General features: G+C 38.9%; 1 protein-coding gene and 1 long non-coding RNA gene across 29 annotated transcripts in view; one reads left to right on the top strand and one right to left on the bottom strand.

The window, feature by feature from the left end:
- FKBP5 (FKBP prolyl isomerase 5) overlaps positions 1–15,351 on the bottom strand; it is a 100,865-nt gene that overhangs the window by 13,158 nt on the left and 72,356 nt on the right. For all 7 annotated transcript variants that reach the window (XM_082412627.1, XM_082412625.1, XM_082412624.1 and 4 more), the window contains 2 exons: positions 6,453–6,609; positions 1,583–1,673 (listed from right to left, as the gene is read on the bottom strand). In XM_082412627.1, coding sequence (XP_082268753.1) covers positions 1,583–1,673; positions 6,453–6,609 — 248 coding nt within the window. The remainder of the gene's footprint in view (positions 1–1,582; positions 1,674–6,452; positions 6,610–15,351) is intronic.
- Positions 1–15,351, top strand: part of LOC309637690 — a 192,617-nt gene that overhangs the window by 136,907 nt on the left and 40,359 nt on the right. For 19 of the 22 annotated variants that reach the window (XR_014250732.1, XR_014250733.1, XR_014250734.1 and 16 more), the window contains one exon: positions 6,503–7,218. This is a non-coding gene — a long non-coding RNA (uncharacterized lncRNA). Of the gene's footprint in view, positions 1–909; positions 1,022–2,791; positions 2,881–6,502; positions 7,219–7,508; positions 10,309–13,601; positions 13,816–15,351 lie in introns of those variants that run through there. The other 3 variants (XR_014250731.1, XR_014250736.1, XR_014250740.1) reach the window with 3 other exon arrangements.

Raw genomic sequence — 15,351 nt, 5'->3', positions numbered from 1 at the left:
GACCCAGCATGTGATCTATCCTGGAGAGTGTTCCATGTGCACTTTTGAAAAGAATGTGTATTCTGCTGCTTTTGGATGGATTGCTCTATAACTATCAATTAAGTCCATCTGGTCTACAGTGTCATTTAAGGCCTGTGTTTCCTTACTGATTTTCTGTCTGGATGATCAGTCCATTGATCTAAGTGGGGTGTTAAAATCCCCCACTGCTATTGTGTTACTGTCAACTTCTCCTTTTATGTCTGTTAACATCTGCCTTATATATTGAGGTGCTCCTATGCTGGATGCAAGTATATTTGCAATTCTTGTATCTTCTTCTTGGATTGATCACGTGGTTTCAAATATAGCTAGCAGTGCAGCCTGGCATATGCCCTTGCAGCCGTGACCAAGCACAGGCTCGCTGTGGCGTACTACAGTGAGGAGGCTCCTGAGTGTACAAGGTCCACTGGGCTGTGATGGGAAGGGGTGGGGGTTACTTTACTGCTAAAAATTATTTTCTCCCTCTTTAAATATAAAAACCACTTTGTGCTATGAAGACAGCATTAGAGGATCAGTACTGAGCTAGCAGGACTTCAGAAGACATTACCTGACAACAAGCAATGGTTGTGACAAGAGCATATGTTTGTTTTGGGGAATGTGTTATGATTAGGAACATCACTGTTCGGGAAGGACCCCAAAGTTAGAGGCCTACAGGACAATGATTTCCTTTCTGAGTCTAATAACATAAAAACAGTCACGTTTCCAGTCCAAAGCTTGAAGTATGGAACATGGAGGTAACACTGCGGGGATGAAAAAGGTCTACAAGATGCAGTTCCTGAGGCTCTCGGGGAAGGGCTGGGCTCTGGTGGTGCAGAGGACGTAGCTGGATGGGACAGCGTACCTAGCTCAGGCACATGCTCTACGTTTGTCCAGGGAAGCTGCTGCTGGGAGCCTCCAGAGGCGGGTTTGAGATGGAAATACACTCAAGGAGGCGTGCCATTTCTGGAACCTGAGGCAAACGCTCTCTTTTTTTCTACTTGGACAGGTACGAAAAGAAAAAGTCTAGGGTTAGCAGGTTTGTTCCTTGTGTTCCTTGCCACAGAGCCTGGTGGCCCATGAAGCCCTTGCATTTTGGATAATAACTTGGAGCCACAGTGAAGGCCTCTTCACAACTCCTGGGAAGGGTATGATCCATCCAGCCCTGGAAAACTGCACCCCACTCCCCCCAAGGAGCTGCTTGGCAAGAACATGAACCTTTTTGTCTTCAACCCAGGAAAAAAAGTACAAAAAGAACAAGTCTAGGAACAAATAAGGGAACAAGTCTTGGCTTCTACCCAAAAGAGTTAATAAAAAAAAAAAAAAAAGGCTGACACATAGGAACAAAATAAGAACACTGAGCTCCTTGGTTGTGTATCAGCTGTGCTGTATCAGTTGTCCTGTGCTCTAGTAGCAGCGTCAGAGACAGGAGACAAACTTGCTCATGAAAAGCACAATATACAAACAAATACCATCTATCTATACCACCTAGTAATATAAGATACTGATTTACAAGAAGTGGATGGAGAAGAAATCTGTCATGATTTCAGAGAAGTTGGTATTTTCTCACCTTTTCGAAGCTCTTAAGTGTAACTTCATATATAAGCTCAGCATTAGGTTCAATGCCAAAGTTAGGCTTCCCTGCCTCTCCAAAACCATATCTGAAATGGAGAGTAAAAAAATAAAACTTTAAAGAATTGGTGTATTTCCAGGCACCCCCTTCAGTATTTTGAGGCATCACATCAGCATAGAGCTATCATTTGCAAACTACACACATCAAAAGGCCCTGAAGACAAACCAGATGTTGATCAGAAGATATAGTGCCAAGTATCACTGCGGTGTTTTTTTTTTTAAGAAACCAGGCTACATTTAGTTTTCTTCTTCATATTCATATGTAATGCAACACCTGTACTCCTTGGGACAGCTTGCTTAATGTGATTTTAAATGTCACTGTCTCTTTTTCTGCTTGATTTTATATCTAGTTCTTTCTATAAAACAGCCATTATTTGACTATAAGGGCTTTCCCTGAAGCTTTATCAGGACCCAGAGAAGACAGGCACTATAATCATTACAGTGCTGTTTGGGAGAGGTATGTTTTAATAAGCTTTTAACTTTAAAGTGCTGTCCCCTTCCAAAAGTACCATTTCCAGTCAGATAAATGTGGGAAAGGTGCATACATCAGGAAGGATATACATCCTCACAGTATTTCTTCAAGACTTTCAGAAAGCATACTAGAAAACAAATGTATAATCAAAAAGAACAGCCCCAGCAAACTCTAATACCTCATCAAGAGAAATACTCTGTACTGTATTCTCATAGCTCTCTGGCTATAACACTGTAAAACACTACACTTTTTAGCCAAAACTTACTGAATAAAATTACAGGGGATATATAAATTTGTTTTTTGGAATCATTTAAAATTTTAACACATCCAAGGCATTCGAGGGAGCACACATCTACTAGAATGGAAATTCTGATGGAGCTTTGTCTGTCTGGTTCAGTGGTTTCCCAGCATGTAGAACAATGCCCAGCGTATTAGGAAAACGTTCATCAGAATATACTCTGCTCCATCTGTTTCAAGCAAACTACTCTTTAATATATGGAATGGCACTGCAAAAATCTTAGTAAACTCAAACTCTCAGGCTATGGTTTGAAACCAGGCCAAAACCAAGTTGATGAATTAATACCCTCAGTTTTCTCTGGGGCAAAAGGACTAGAGTGGGAACACTCATCTCTTGCTATTTGTACCACTTCTTTACTCCCTGCCTGAATTTTTCAGGAAGAAAATGCTTACTCATTTACCTCCCCTGTTACACAAGAAAATGGAAACTGGAGCCAGAGAGAGGCACAGAGATGGAGTGAGAGCTGGTAGGAATGGGGTGTGGTAGTTTTTAATAGCAGGGCAAAGGGTATCTTCAGCAAAGAAATAAAAGAGGACATAATTACCAGTGGCCAACTGTAGGAAGTGGTGACTAGTTTTCTACTTTGAGCTCTTAGACCGATATATCTCCTATTTTGTTTCTGCCATCTGGTAAATAAAAGAACATTCCTTAACTGCTGGGAATCAGGTAGGCAGGTGAGTCCTCACTGAGCGTGTGTTTACTGACAGCATGTTCTATTTGGAGCCCTGTGCTAAACAGGTACAAATCCAACAGATGCTCTGGCACTTGCCTTAGACCAGTGGCTCTCAAAAGGGGTTAATCCCCCATCCCTACCAGGGACATCTAGCAATGTCTAGAAATTTGGGGTTTGTCACAGCTAGGAGGCTTCTGACTTCTAGTGGGTAGAGGTCAGGGATACTACCGAACATCTTACAGGACAGCTCCCCCAGCCAAGAAATATCCAGCCCCAAATGTCAACAGTGCTGAGGAGGAGAAGAGCTGCCTTACAACGCCTAAAAATAGGAGTTCCATGGCTGGGGGCGAGGAGGGTGAGGGTTTGGGTCGAGGGCAGGCACCAAATTGTTCCGGTTATCATCAACGGGATTAAAGAAGACTAAGGAAGGATATGATTTCTACAGTCTTTCCTGGGTTCAAATGAAGAAACTCTGTGAAGACACATGTGGAACACATAATCCTGGGGAGGCGTAAGCTCATACCGAACTGTTCTGGGAGAATTTAACCTGACTTCCTATTTTACAGAAAGTTGTCTGATTTATGCTGGATTAGGCTGGGCGAGGAAGGACCCAGGGCACACAAATTTATCTGACTGAAAGACAGAACACCACAAGAGGAATTCTAGGCTTAACCAAAAGACAAGCTGGATTACAGTAACAGAAGGAATCCAGTATCAATGTTCTTAAACTGACAGGTGCCTGCAGAGAGCAGAGATACAAATAATGACTGCTAATGACCATTAAGCCTTTATGTGCATACAAGAAGCACTTGCACCTTGTATGCAACTGCTCTTACCAACTGCTTCCTTTTTACAGATGAAGAAACTGAGGCTCAGAGAGAAGTGCTTCCTGAGAATCACACAAAGAGGCAGTGGTAGAGCGAGGATTTAAATTCAGACTCTGTGTGTCCCAGAAAGTTGTTTAGTTTTTGACCCACACAGCCGCATAATTGAGATACTCTGGCTCTTGGCAGCCTATGTTTTTGTTTGGGGTTGGTGCAGGACAGAAGATAAGGAAGAAAAAAGAAAAAAGCTAAAACTAGCCATACTTTACCTAAAACAAAAGAGCTTAATCAGTGACCGTATTTAAAACAACATTAAAGACATTGTCCTGATGAGAAGAGACAAAATGGCTTCTCTGGAAGTGTTTTATGAATTCCTTACTATGAAAACACCCTGCCAAGGAGTCTATCAGAATGAAAGAGAAGGTATATGCCCTGGGGTTTCTGGAGCATGAAATACAGATGACACTAAGAGTAACACAGAACACATATTTGCCAACAGCCGTATTTATAGCCACACTCAGATGCAATGTATCTATAAGTGGGACTCTGGTAAGACAAGCAAATTCACTGCACACGCTCACCGCGTGCCCGGTGGGCAGGGATTCTCTATATACATGGATAATCTTACACAGCACCCGTGTGGACAGTCTCCTGGTGTAGACTCTGCACTTTAAATGACTCCTCAACATACTAAGCAACATCTTGAAGAGAAAAGAACATGTTCCTTTCTAACTATGCTAAATTATTTCCATAAAACATATGAAAAAACTTTTATATCTAGTAATTTATGAAAACTTGTCGACAACTTTTATGCCTGAAAAATCTACCATATGTTAAAACGGGGTTTCCCTTTCCTTATGGTCTGAGAGTAAAATGGAAGAGAGAGATAATCATCACAACAGCAGTAATAGCTAACATACTAAGGGTTTGGCTGTGTCAGGCACTTTGCTACATTCTTTACATGCATTATCTCATTCAGTCCTCCACAACTTTGTATGGTAGATACCGTTATCCCCATTTTACATAAAGGGAAACTAAGGCTTAGGAGAGTCAAGTACACAGCTGGTAAGTTGCATGTTTTTTTTTTTTTAATCGCTAATCATACAACAATTTAAACTTGCAAGGAACTATTTGCATTAATAAATATAAGGATAATTCCTGTTTCTCTTTGCCATTAAACTTGAGATATCTGTCCCCACAACTGGCTTGTCAGCTAGGTTAAAATATAATGAACCGATTCATATTATATGCTCACAATGTATAGAGAACTCATCCTCAAGGAACTTAGATCTGAAAACACATGGACATAAATACCACTCTCTTTATATGAGTTTAGAACTACTGTAACTTTGGAATGCTGGATTAAAAATAGTTAGATATTACTTGGATATGGAAGAGATAGCCTCTCTATGCACCACCTGAATTAAAAAGTTCCTTATAGAAAGAGAGAAACAGATTCACCTAAGTGAACTACAAATACATAGTAAATGTAAATAAAACACACTAAGGTGGGAATATACTAGTTGAAAAAGGAATAAGACAGAGCAAAAGAAGGTATTAAATAAAAGGTGCCTCAGTGAAAGCTCTAAAGGGTTCGAGGTGTAGAGCATTTTGCAAGGATTTTCAAGTGGGTAGTGGCATGACTAAAACATCACTTAAGAAATACGATTATGGCTCAAGTGTTAGGGCAAAGGTAAATATGCCACTGGATTACGACCGAGGCTACACAAAGGCAAGCAACTGTACGAAAGGCACAATATTACCTATTGGTAAGTCCAGGTCATCAAGATTCTCAATAACTCAAAATCCTACTGACTGAAATCCAAGGATCCAGAGAGGGAGGAGACATGAGATAAGCAGATGCACTTTCACACAAACAGAATCAAAACACCCTGGTTTTCTCTCAAGGGTCCGTTTCTCAAGATAGAAGGGTTGGATTCATGGTATAATTTTAGATCTAAAAATAATACCAAACATGTTTTCACAAGAGAGACTGTTAGTGTCTGATAGTTCTAAGCTTGGTAGTGCTAATGGATATCCTTATGATGGGAAAAATTTAGGCAAAAATGAGTCATCTCCACTGCCTTTAGATCCAGGAAGAACACTCTTTTTTCAGGGAGTCTGTATAAGAACAGGTGGCACAAATTCAAGTGGTAAAAAACCATCCAAATGCTTCTTCAACTTCTAACCCCCACATTTTACTGCCTCCTGCCTAATTTAGAGAAAAGGAGAGAAGGGGCAAGAGAATCACGTGAGAAGGGCCAACAGCTTCCTGTCTTGGCAATATGGCAGGCAAAACAAACAGAAAAGCAAAACCTGCCTGTCAGTCCTACCCTGAACACACATCAATCAAGTGAATACGCTTACAAATGTCTGTAATGTTATAGGGCCCATTAACTCACTCCGTGACTAACTGTAGCCTGATTTAATTAATCGTTTCCACTGTTGGCCTTAACTTCACTGAAAATATTGATTGAAAAAGCAAGTGTATCCCTGTTCTTTAGATAACTTCACTGTGTACTGAACTGGTATGCTGCTTACCGTGGTCCAAGATACAAAATACATTGTTCCTCACGCTGCATCTTCTCCAGGGCTTTGTCAATTCCGATCGGAATGTCGTGGTCTTCTCCTTCGCCAACTATGAACCCCACATCTCTGCAATCAAACATCCTTCCACCACAGCGGCCTTCCAGGTGGACTGAGGGAGAGGAGAAGGACAGTCAACAGAGCTGCTCTTCATGACTGGCTAATTCAGGGATGTGATAAATGAGTCGCTCCCCTTCCTCATTTCATCTAGAGACATAGGTATGTCTTGCTGAAGCTTAGTCCACCCAGTCTGGAAACTTAAGAGCAATCATACTTCTTTCTGTTTTAAGTTTAAACTTATAATTACTGATAACTACATCAGTAAGATAGCTTAGAGGATAATAAAGTGGAAACACAGGTTTAACTTAAACCTACTATATGACAGAGGTTTCCTCACCTATAACACAAGACAAGAAATACTAGATGATTTAATAGGTGATTATCATAAATGCCACAAACTTAATATCAAGTATATAAAGGCTTAAACATTTATAACTGCATCTTGGCTTCGGATGCTCGAGTTGAAAAACAACCGGATGGCTATTTCCGCAGTGATATTAAAGGGTTAACTGAATATAGACGCTCTTTTTTTTTTCTTTAAGAGTTTTAATCTCATTCACAAATATGTCTGAATAAAAATGAAAAGGCCAAAGGCAACATCATCAATAACTAACATATCTGTAATCCCTTAGTGCAGTAATAAATGTAAAATGTGAAGGAATCAATAGTCTACTATTACTCGACAAATCAAATTACTCAACCACCTCCTCTGAAATGTTAAGTGAAGAGGTCAATTTCTCAGGGCCTACTTCCTCATTGCACTCAAACTCAGCTCATTCCCAGGGTAATTTCACATTAGATAAGGGGCTTTTATGTTAATATAAAATAGGAAAACGCATACAGATATGTATTTTTCTCTTGGTTAGTTAGACTTTTTCTTCTGGGATAAACAATTCTTTGAAACTTTCCATCTATGTTTAATATTACGGATATTCATTCCTTTCCATTTAGGTCTTTGACTCAATAAGAAAAATGGATGGCTTGTATGACAGCACAACAGTCGACAAGCAATGTAATAATTTGTCTTTCATAAGAAAATTCTTTATTCCTACTTCTGTAATATAATGGCCTTGATTCAAATGTAAGGAATTCCTAAAATGCTTCTTTTCTGAGACTGGTTGATCTACTTTAGATCAATAACTTGCTTTAGAGACTAAAAATCACTTGTTCTGTTACATTCGTTCCAGGAGACAATTATTTTCCAAATACAAATTCAATTCCAACTTACTCTACTTTTGAACTACTTGATCTCAAAGGTCCTTTGAAGCTCTAAAATTCTACAATTCTATGGCCCAGTAATATAACTCTCAATGTAGACCAGAAACCAGCTTCAAAGCTAATTCCTGTAGTTAATCATTTGATCAGGTTACCTTTAGCCCAGGCCTAGGAAATGAGAGAAACCCTGAAGAGTAAACAGCAGTGGCATAGACACTAGGGGCCGAAATGTCACATGGACATTTATGCTTTGAAGTTCTCTACCGTTTTCTAAGTCACTAGGATTAATACCACCCCGATTTGTTCCCGTTGCAGACATAGGGTGGAGTCGAAGACACTTGGGCCAAACTAGAGAAGGCCTGACTCTCGAGTCAGACCTTCTAAACAGGGGCTAGAGCTAGACTGGCTCTCAGGGTGGAGCTGGCATACAGAAATTTTGTTCTATGTCCCATACTCATAAATGCACATGACTCTCTATTAACTCACTTTTGGAATGTTCTAGATAAAATACAGCTTAGCTTGCAGCACAGTGAAAGTTCTTTTGAATTGGAAATAGTTTCAAAATAAATTCAACTTTATTATTTTCAAATACATACACACTAGAGAGGTTCTGCAAGGAATCCTAGGTTTAAGATATTTTTTTACTGGAGTTAAAAGCTGGTGTTTCTAAAGAATTTGAGAGTTTGAAAATTTGTGTTCTTAAATATTTTTAAATCTTCCCAAGAAATTTAATTTAGACTAACGTGATGACACTTTTCATGAAAAAAGATTTGCTGAGCAAAGTGAGTTTCGGCCCACATATTAGAGAATATCTCAAGCATTGAGATTTATTATCCTAGTAGCTCACAACTTAGTTGACAGATCTTTTTGAGTGAGGTTTATTGTTAGAAGTGTTTTCCTCCCTGACAGAGAGTACATTTAGTGGGGGAGGAAACTATCAGTACATTCGTTGTGGTTTTTGGTTGATCAAGTTTGAATGTGTTTTCAAAACAGGAAATCCAGAGACTCTGTGGAGGATTCCTGCCTGTGTGTCAGTTTCCTAGGCTGGTTTTTCAGCTTGATGCATATACTTGATATTACAATTATATAAATAATTTCAGAAGTTCTCTTTACATGTGATAACCCTTCATATTAGGGAAAGAAAAGATTGGCTACTAATAAACATGTTGGGAAAGATAAGTCTAGCAAGCAAGCAAGCAAAAAAAAAAGTTCAAGTCAAAGTATAATGAAGGCATAATTAAGAAAGCAAAAAAAAAAGTTCACTGCAGCCGGTCTCTCTATGAGAAACAATATATGGTAGAACCAATGTTTTTGGCCACCTAATAGGGAAACATTTGCAATAACTCTTATAAATACTTACTACCTTATATAGGGACCAATCTTTTTTTTCTATTAAATCTTTTCTAAGTTGAACCTGAATAAGCACTACCTATAGTACCACAGAATCTTAAATTGATAAACTGATACGCATGCGTGCGTGCACACACACAGCAGTCTTTACGTGTATATATAAAACCTTTTAATACTGACATTATCTGGAATGTCAGAGCAAGAGGAGGTATCACAGCCTCAGGGAGTACAGTCCATTGATTCTTTACATCTACAAGTAGCAAACACTCTCGCTAGATTAACTGGTTTCTAAAATTGGAACACTGGTGTGACAAGTTCTATAAGACAGCTGACAAGAACTCCACCCCACCTTGGAGCCGACTGCTGCAGCAGGGACCTCCATCATGGTGACAGATGCAGACATGCCTGGCTCCTATAGATCGAATTTTTTTTTAATTGTCTCGATAATTGCTACCAAAGAAAACCATGGCAGCTCTGGCTGTGGAAGACCTGTGGTTGCTTTTGACCTTGTATCGCTTAGTGCAAAAACTCATTTAATAAATATTTAATAATAACCATCATGACTCACTGGGAGCTTGGCCTCTAGGGCTCAGGAGGTCTGTTGCTAATTCCAACCAGCATGATTTACGGGAAGTAAATGATCTATGACGTGCCCAAAGAGAATAAAAGTACATACAGGATGCTTCTACTTAGGGTTTTTTTGGGAAGAGAAAGAAATACACAAGTTAAAAAGGGACAACATTTTCTCTTGACTTAAAGTCTACGTAACTTAAAGGGGGGAGGTCCTCCAAACCCCACGAAGTCAAACCGAACCAAATTACCCGAGCCTTGCTGCGCAATCCGAGTGTAACCACATCAAGTGAGCCCGGTCTGCTGCAAAACATCACTTAAACTGGAGCTCTGACTTATTGTTCTCTTACTGCCCTAGAGCAATTTTGTTTTGAAGAGCACAGAACACCCTGTTCTGAATGTGGCTGGCACATGAACTCGATGTGCTGACAGCAATTTGTACTCCGATTAAAATAGGGGGGAAAAGGAAAGAGTGCACTGCAGTAAGGAAAAAAACTGGAATGCAAGAACCCGAAAACTGTATAGTTTGTATTTTAGGAAGCAAAACTGAGAAAGAGGCTCCATAACCTAAAAAAAAAAGTGCTGTAAACGCTCCAGCCTAAAGACGTTAGCTCTGGTAAGTGTCTGTTTTTCCCTTTTCTAATTATAGTAGTTGGTGTCTGATAGCTTTGCACTCATTCCCAAAACAATTACTGGGTCATGGGGATCTGAATGGGAATGTTGTAATGGCATTACGACTAGACAAGACTGGTCATTTAGCCAGAGAAAACCAGGTTGTGACAGGTTACTCCCACTCGGCAAGGGTTTTCTCTGCTGCCTAATTCATGCCAAGGGAGTTTCTCTCTGCCTGCATCTCCTGCCTAACAGAGCAAAGCATCCAAGAGACAGTGGGATCTTAATGACCCCCTGAAAAGGCAAATCCAGAGATGGATTTCTAAAATCAGGAGAGGCATATTAATCACTGATTAGAAGAGAAACTCTTCCCCTCAGGCATGGTGGTCAAATTTCCCCCAAACTGCCTCCTGTCCTCCTCTGTACCATTTTGTACTATGATGAACAAATACTACTGGAAGACTGCTCATGGCACTGAGGGGACAGATGCTAACTGAAAGCAGGTGTGGAACCTGGCTACTTGAACAGAATAACATTTATGCAAATGGTTATATGCCTTAGTCTAAACAGGAAGCATACACACAGCAATAAATTCTATACCAATACAAATCCTCACCACTCTCCTCTTTACACCAGACTGGATTCCAGTCCCATTCTGTCACTTAACAACTGTGGCTTTGGGCAAGGTCATTTCAATTATCTGAAGCTCAGTTTCTTCATCTATAGAACAGGGGAAATAATGTCAGCTAACTCCTAATTGTTGAGAGTATTAAATTAGGTATTGAATTAAAGCTTTTAGCCCAATACTTGGCATGCATTCATTTAATGTCAGGGTGGCTACTATGTGAAAATACTGTGTTATGTGTGGATAGACAGAGATGAACTCAATGAATGTTAGCTATGATTATTTTCCTGCAATTAGTGGTAAATTATACCAGATTAAACATATTTTAGAACTTGGTATAAGAAACCACTTAATGGCTCCACAGAGAGAGCTGTCAAAGTATGAATAAAATTCAAAGTAGGCAAAGGCAATATCTTATTTTGTACCTCACAGTGTGTACAACTGTGTGTACAACACACAGTTCAGGGCCAGAAAGTAAATATTTATTTAATGATTAATCTGAAAACAGGGCATTAAGGAAAATGGTAGTAATTTTCACTCATTTATAGGAATTTTCCCTTTTGAATATGTTAGTACTCCTATTTTTAATAAATGCCAAGAGCTATTTAAATTCTTTACTGATATGGAGTTTTGTTTTTTAATACTATTCCAAAATAAACGGTCCACTGGCTTAATTTCTTAATAACAAAAAGATTATTTTCTACTAAGATTTTACTCTACCCGAAGACTTGAAGATACCTTTTTAGAAGGAGCTATATAAATCCAAAATATATGAAAGAATAAACACTATCCATTTTAGACCCAAGAACCATACTACATTCTTTCGTGAAAATACATAATAAAATGGTTTCAAGAATCTGCTCTCTCTTACTGGACAAAATTTGCCAGGACATTCATAAATACTTCAAAAGTATGTGAAAAACAAACAAAACCCAAAAAACCCTCATAGCTCTATCAGATTTCAACCTGGGCATACATGAAATCTTTCCTCTATTTTCAATTTTTGGACCATTTTGGTCTTTGGTGTTTTATTTATAAAGAACACATAGCTAGATTTTGTTGTCATCACTGTGTTAACCTTATGAGAATTTCTGCCTTTAAAAGGTGACTTTATCTCATTCACATTTTTTGTAATCACTGACATGATTGATTTTATTCCTACAATCTTATTTTCGATTTCCTACATAATGTTTTCTTGTTATTCTTCCTTTATTACCTTTACTAGATTGATCAAACTTTCCTTGTTCCTTTACTTCCCCACTCCATGCAGGGTCGTTTGGAAGTTCTACATGTTATTCTTACTAGTACCTAACGTTAAATTTTAAACAAATCATTCAACAGTATGTGTGTATATATATATATACACACACACATACATACACACATATACATATTTATCAATGTGAACTAATCAGCATAATCTCTCCTTGAATAAGAAAATCTTCTTAGACAATTTGCTTCCCCTCTTCATTTCCCTTCATTTCCCATTTGCACCTCATTTTGTTAATTACCATAGCTCCATACTGTTAAACAATTATTATTTTTAACATTATAGTTCTACCATTTCAGGGATCCAAATTCAGCTGTCATGTTATGGAAATTACTTTTATGCTCACTAATGTTTCTTATGCCTTGAGTCTTCATTTCTTGGCTTTATTTTTTGTGATGTTTTAGAATATCCTATAGTATTTTTTTTCAAAAAGGGCACAAGTCTGCATACTCCAAAGTTAATTTTGTTCTCATACTTAAGTGATAATTTGGCTGAGGATAGAAATTTAGGTTCAAAATATTCACAGTTACAGACAATGCTCAAAGCACTGTCTTTTAGTATTTAGTGTCACAAGTAAGAAGTCTGATGTCATTCTGATTCTCATTCCTTTGCATATAGCTTATTTCTCCCTGGAAGAGTTCAAAATTTTCTTTTAAGTTATGGAATTAAGAAATTTCACCAGATATATATACAATGGAATATTACTCAGCCATAAAAAAAAGAATGAAACCTTGCCACTTGCAAAAACACAGATGGACCTAGAGGGTATTTATGCTAAGTGAAATAAGTCAGACTAAGACAAATACCCTATGATTTCACTTACATGTAAAATCTAAAAAAACAAATGAACAAATACAACAAAACAGAAACAGAGTTACAGATACAGAAACAAACAGAGGGATGAGAGAGGGGTAGGGGGATGAGTGAAATAGGTGAGGGAGATAAAGAGGTACAAATTTTGTTAGAAAATAAATGTCAGGGGATGTAATGTACAGCATAGGGAATATAGTCAGTAATACTGTAATAACTTTGTAAGGTGACAGATGGTAACTAGACTTATCATGGTGATCATTTTGTTAATGTATAAAAATACTGAATCATTATGTTGTATACCTGAAACTAATATATTTTAAGTCTATTATACTTCAATAGGAAGGAAGGGAGGGAGGAAGGAAGGGGAAATTTCACCAGGATGTATATAGGTGAAAAAGCACTCCTTACTCCTGTGTGCCACCATCAACTGGCTCTTTCAATCTTAAGATTCTTCTATCTTGGGGCTTCCCTGGTGGCGCAGTGGTTAGGAATCCGCCTGCCAATGTGCGGGACATTGGTCTGGGAAGATCCCACGTGCCACGGAGCAACTAAGCCTGTGCGCCACAGCTACTGAACCTGTGCTCTACAGCCCGCCAGCCACAACTACTGAGCCCGCGTGCCACAACTACTGAAGCCTGTGTGCCTAGAGCCATGCTCCACAACAAGAGAAGCCACCCCAATGAGAAGCCCACAAACCACAACGAAGAGTAGCCCCCACTTGCCGCAACTAGAGAAAGCCCAGGTGCAGCAACGAAGACCCAACACAGCCAAAAAAAATGAAAACAAAAAAAACTGTGTGAGAGGTAAATTCTTAAAAAAAAAAAGATTCTTCTATCTTTCTCTAGGAAACCTTCTTCCATTACACGTTTGGTTAGATACATATCGTCTATCCTTGATTTATTATCCCAGTCTTCTAATTTTTCTTTCGCTTTTCATCCTTTGGTTTTTTTTTTTTTTTCTTCCCTCTGTGTTCTGAGATATTCTTCACTATCCTTCGTATCACTAATTCAAGATTCTGGGACTGTCCATTTTGCTTTTCAACCCTTCCTCAGAGTTCCAATTTTGATAATCATATTCTTAATTTCCAGATACTTTCTTATCTTCTTTCCTTTTTCAGAGAAGCTGATTTTTCTGACTCATGAATTTAATATCCTGTTAAATATCTCTGAAGATACTAATTAGTATTTTGAAAGTTCTATTTCTTCTTAGTCCACCTCAGTGCTTCCGTTTCATGGTATTTGCTGATGATTCTGTATTGTTTGGTCATGCTTTATAAAGGAAGGATTCAGAAAGATCAAGTGATTTTAGTTACCTGACACGGTTTTTCTAAGCCGTTGGATATACTTCCACGGTAGGCCTTTTCGCAAGAGGAGTGGGCTGATCATGCAGATCTCTGGGTGAAGATCCCAAAGATATTTATTGAGCATTTACTATGTGCTGAGCATCATGTGCACAGGAAGGCTGAGGACACCTTTTTCCACTGGTGATGTAGGAAAAAGTTTTACTTCAGGAGCAAAACACTTCAGCTTATTTACTGTTGTGCAGAGCTGCTTTCATTTTTTTCCCCTTCAAATCTGTTTTAAAAGCTCAAGATACTTATGTTCTCATTCTGTAGTCCAAGTCCTAACACATGGAGCCTTCTGAGGCAGATCTGTACTTTACTTTAGAAATTTGGCCTTATTGGCTTTAGCTTGGGAGCAAAAGTCACAGCCAGGCCCTAGAGTAGTAATTCTCAATCCTTGGCTGCAAACTAGAATCACCTGGGGAGTTTTTTGTTTTTTAAATACTTTTGCCTGGAGTTCCATCCTTTGAGATTTGCTATTCTTATTTAACTGGTCTGGGCTGAGACCTGGGCAACAGAATTTTAAAAGCTCCCCAAGTAATTCTAAATTCAGCCAAAGTTGAGAACCACTACACTACAGGCTTACTAGCCCAGCTGTTCCATATTGTTTTATAACAACCCTGATGATTACCCCATAGCCTGCCTTGGCTCCCTTGCACCAGCTGACTAAGCTTGGAGTTCTGCCCAAGCTTGTTGAGAAGAACAGTATGTACCTCTGCAGAGGTCTTCTCTACACCTGTTGTGGGTTGGGTTTCCTGAGTCTAGTTTCCATCAGTCCAATTTTATCTACTTTACGTATTCCAGAAATTCTCCATAATTTCTGATCCACTTCTTGTAGTCTTCCTATTTTCCACCACCAATACGGATTTCTTCCTCCTTTTTTGAAATCATTCTCCACCCCTCCCCTCCCCATCTCTCATTTCAGTGGGATTTGCAGAGGGAAAGGAGGTGAGAGGGAAAGGTACTCCAACAACTTGAATCCCTGCAGATTACTCTG

This window comes from Balaenoptera physalus (assembly GCF_965194825.1).
Source record: "Balaenoptera physalus genome assembly, chromosome: 11".
NCBI classification, from domain to species: Eukaryota; Metazoa; Chordata; class Mammalia; order Artiodactyla; family Balaenopteridae; genus Balaenoptera; species Balaenoptera physalus.
This window is presented reverse-complemented; position numbering and strand designations above follow the sequence as displayed.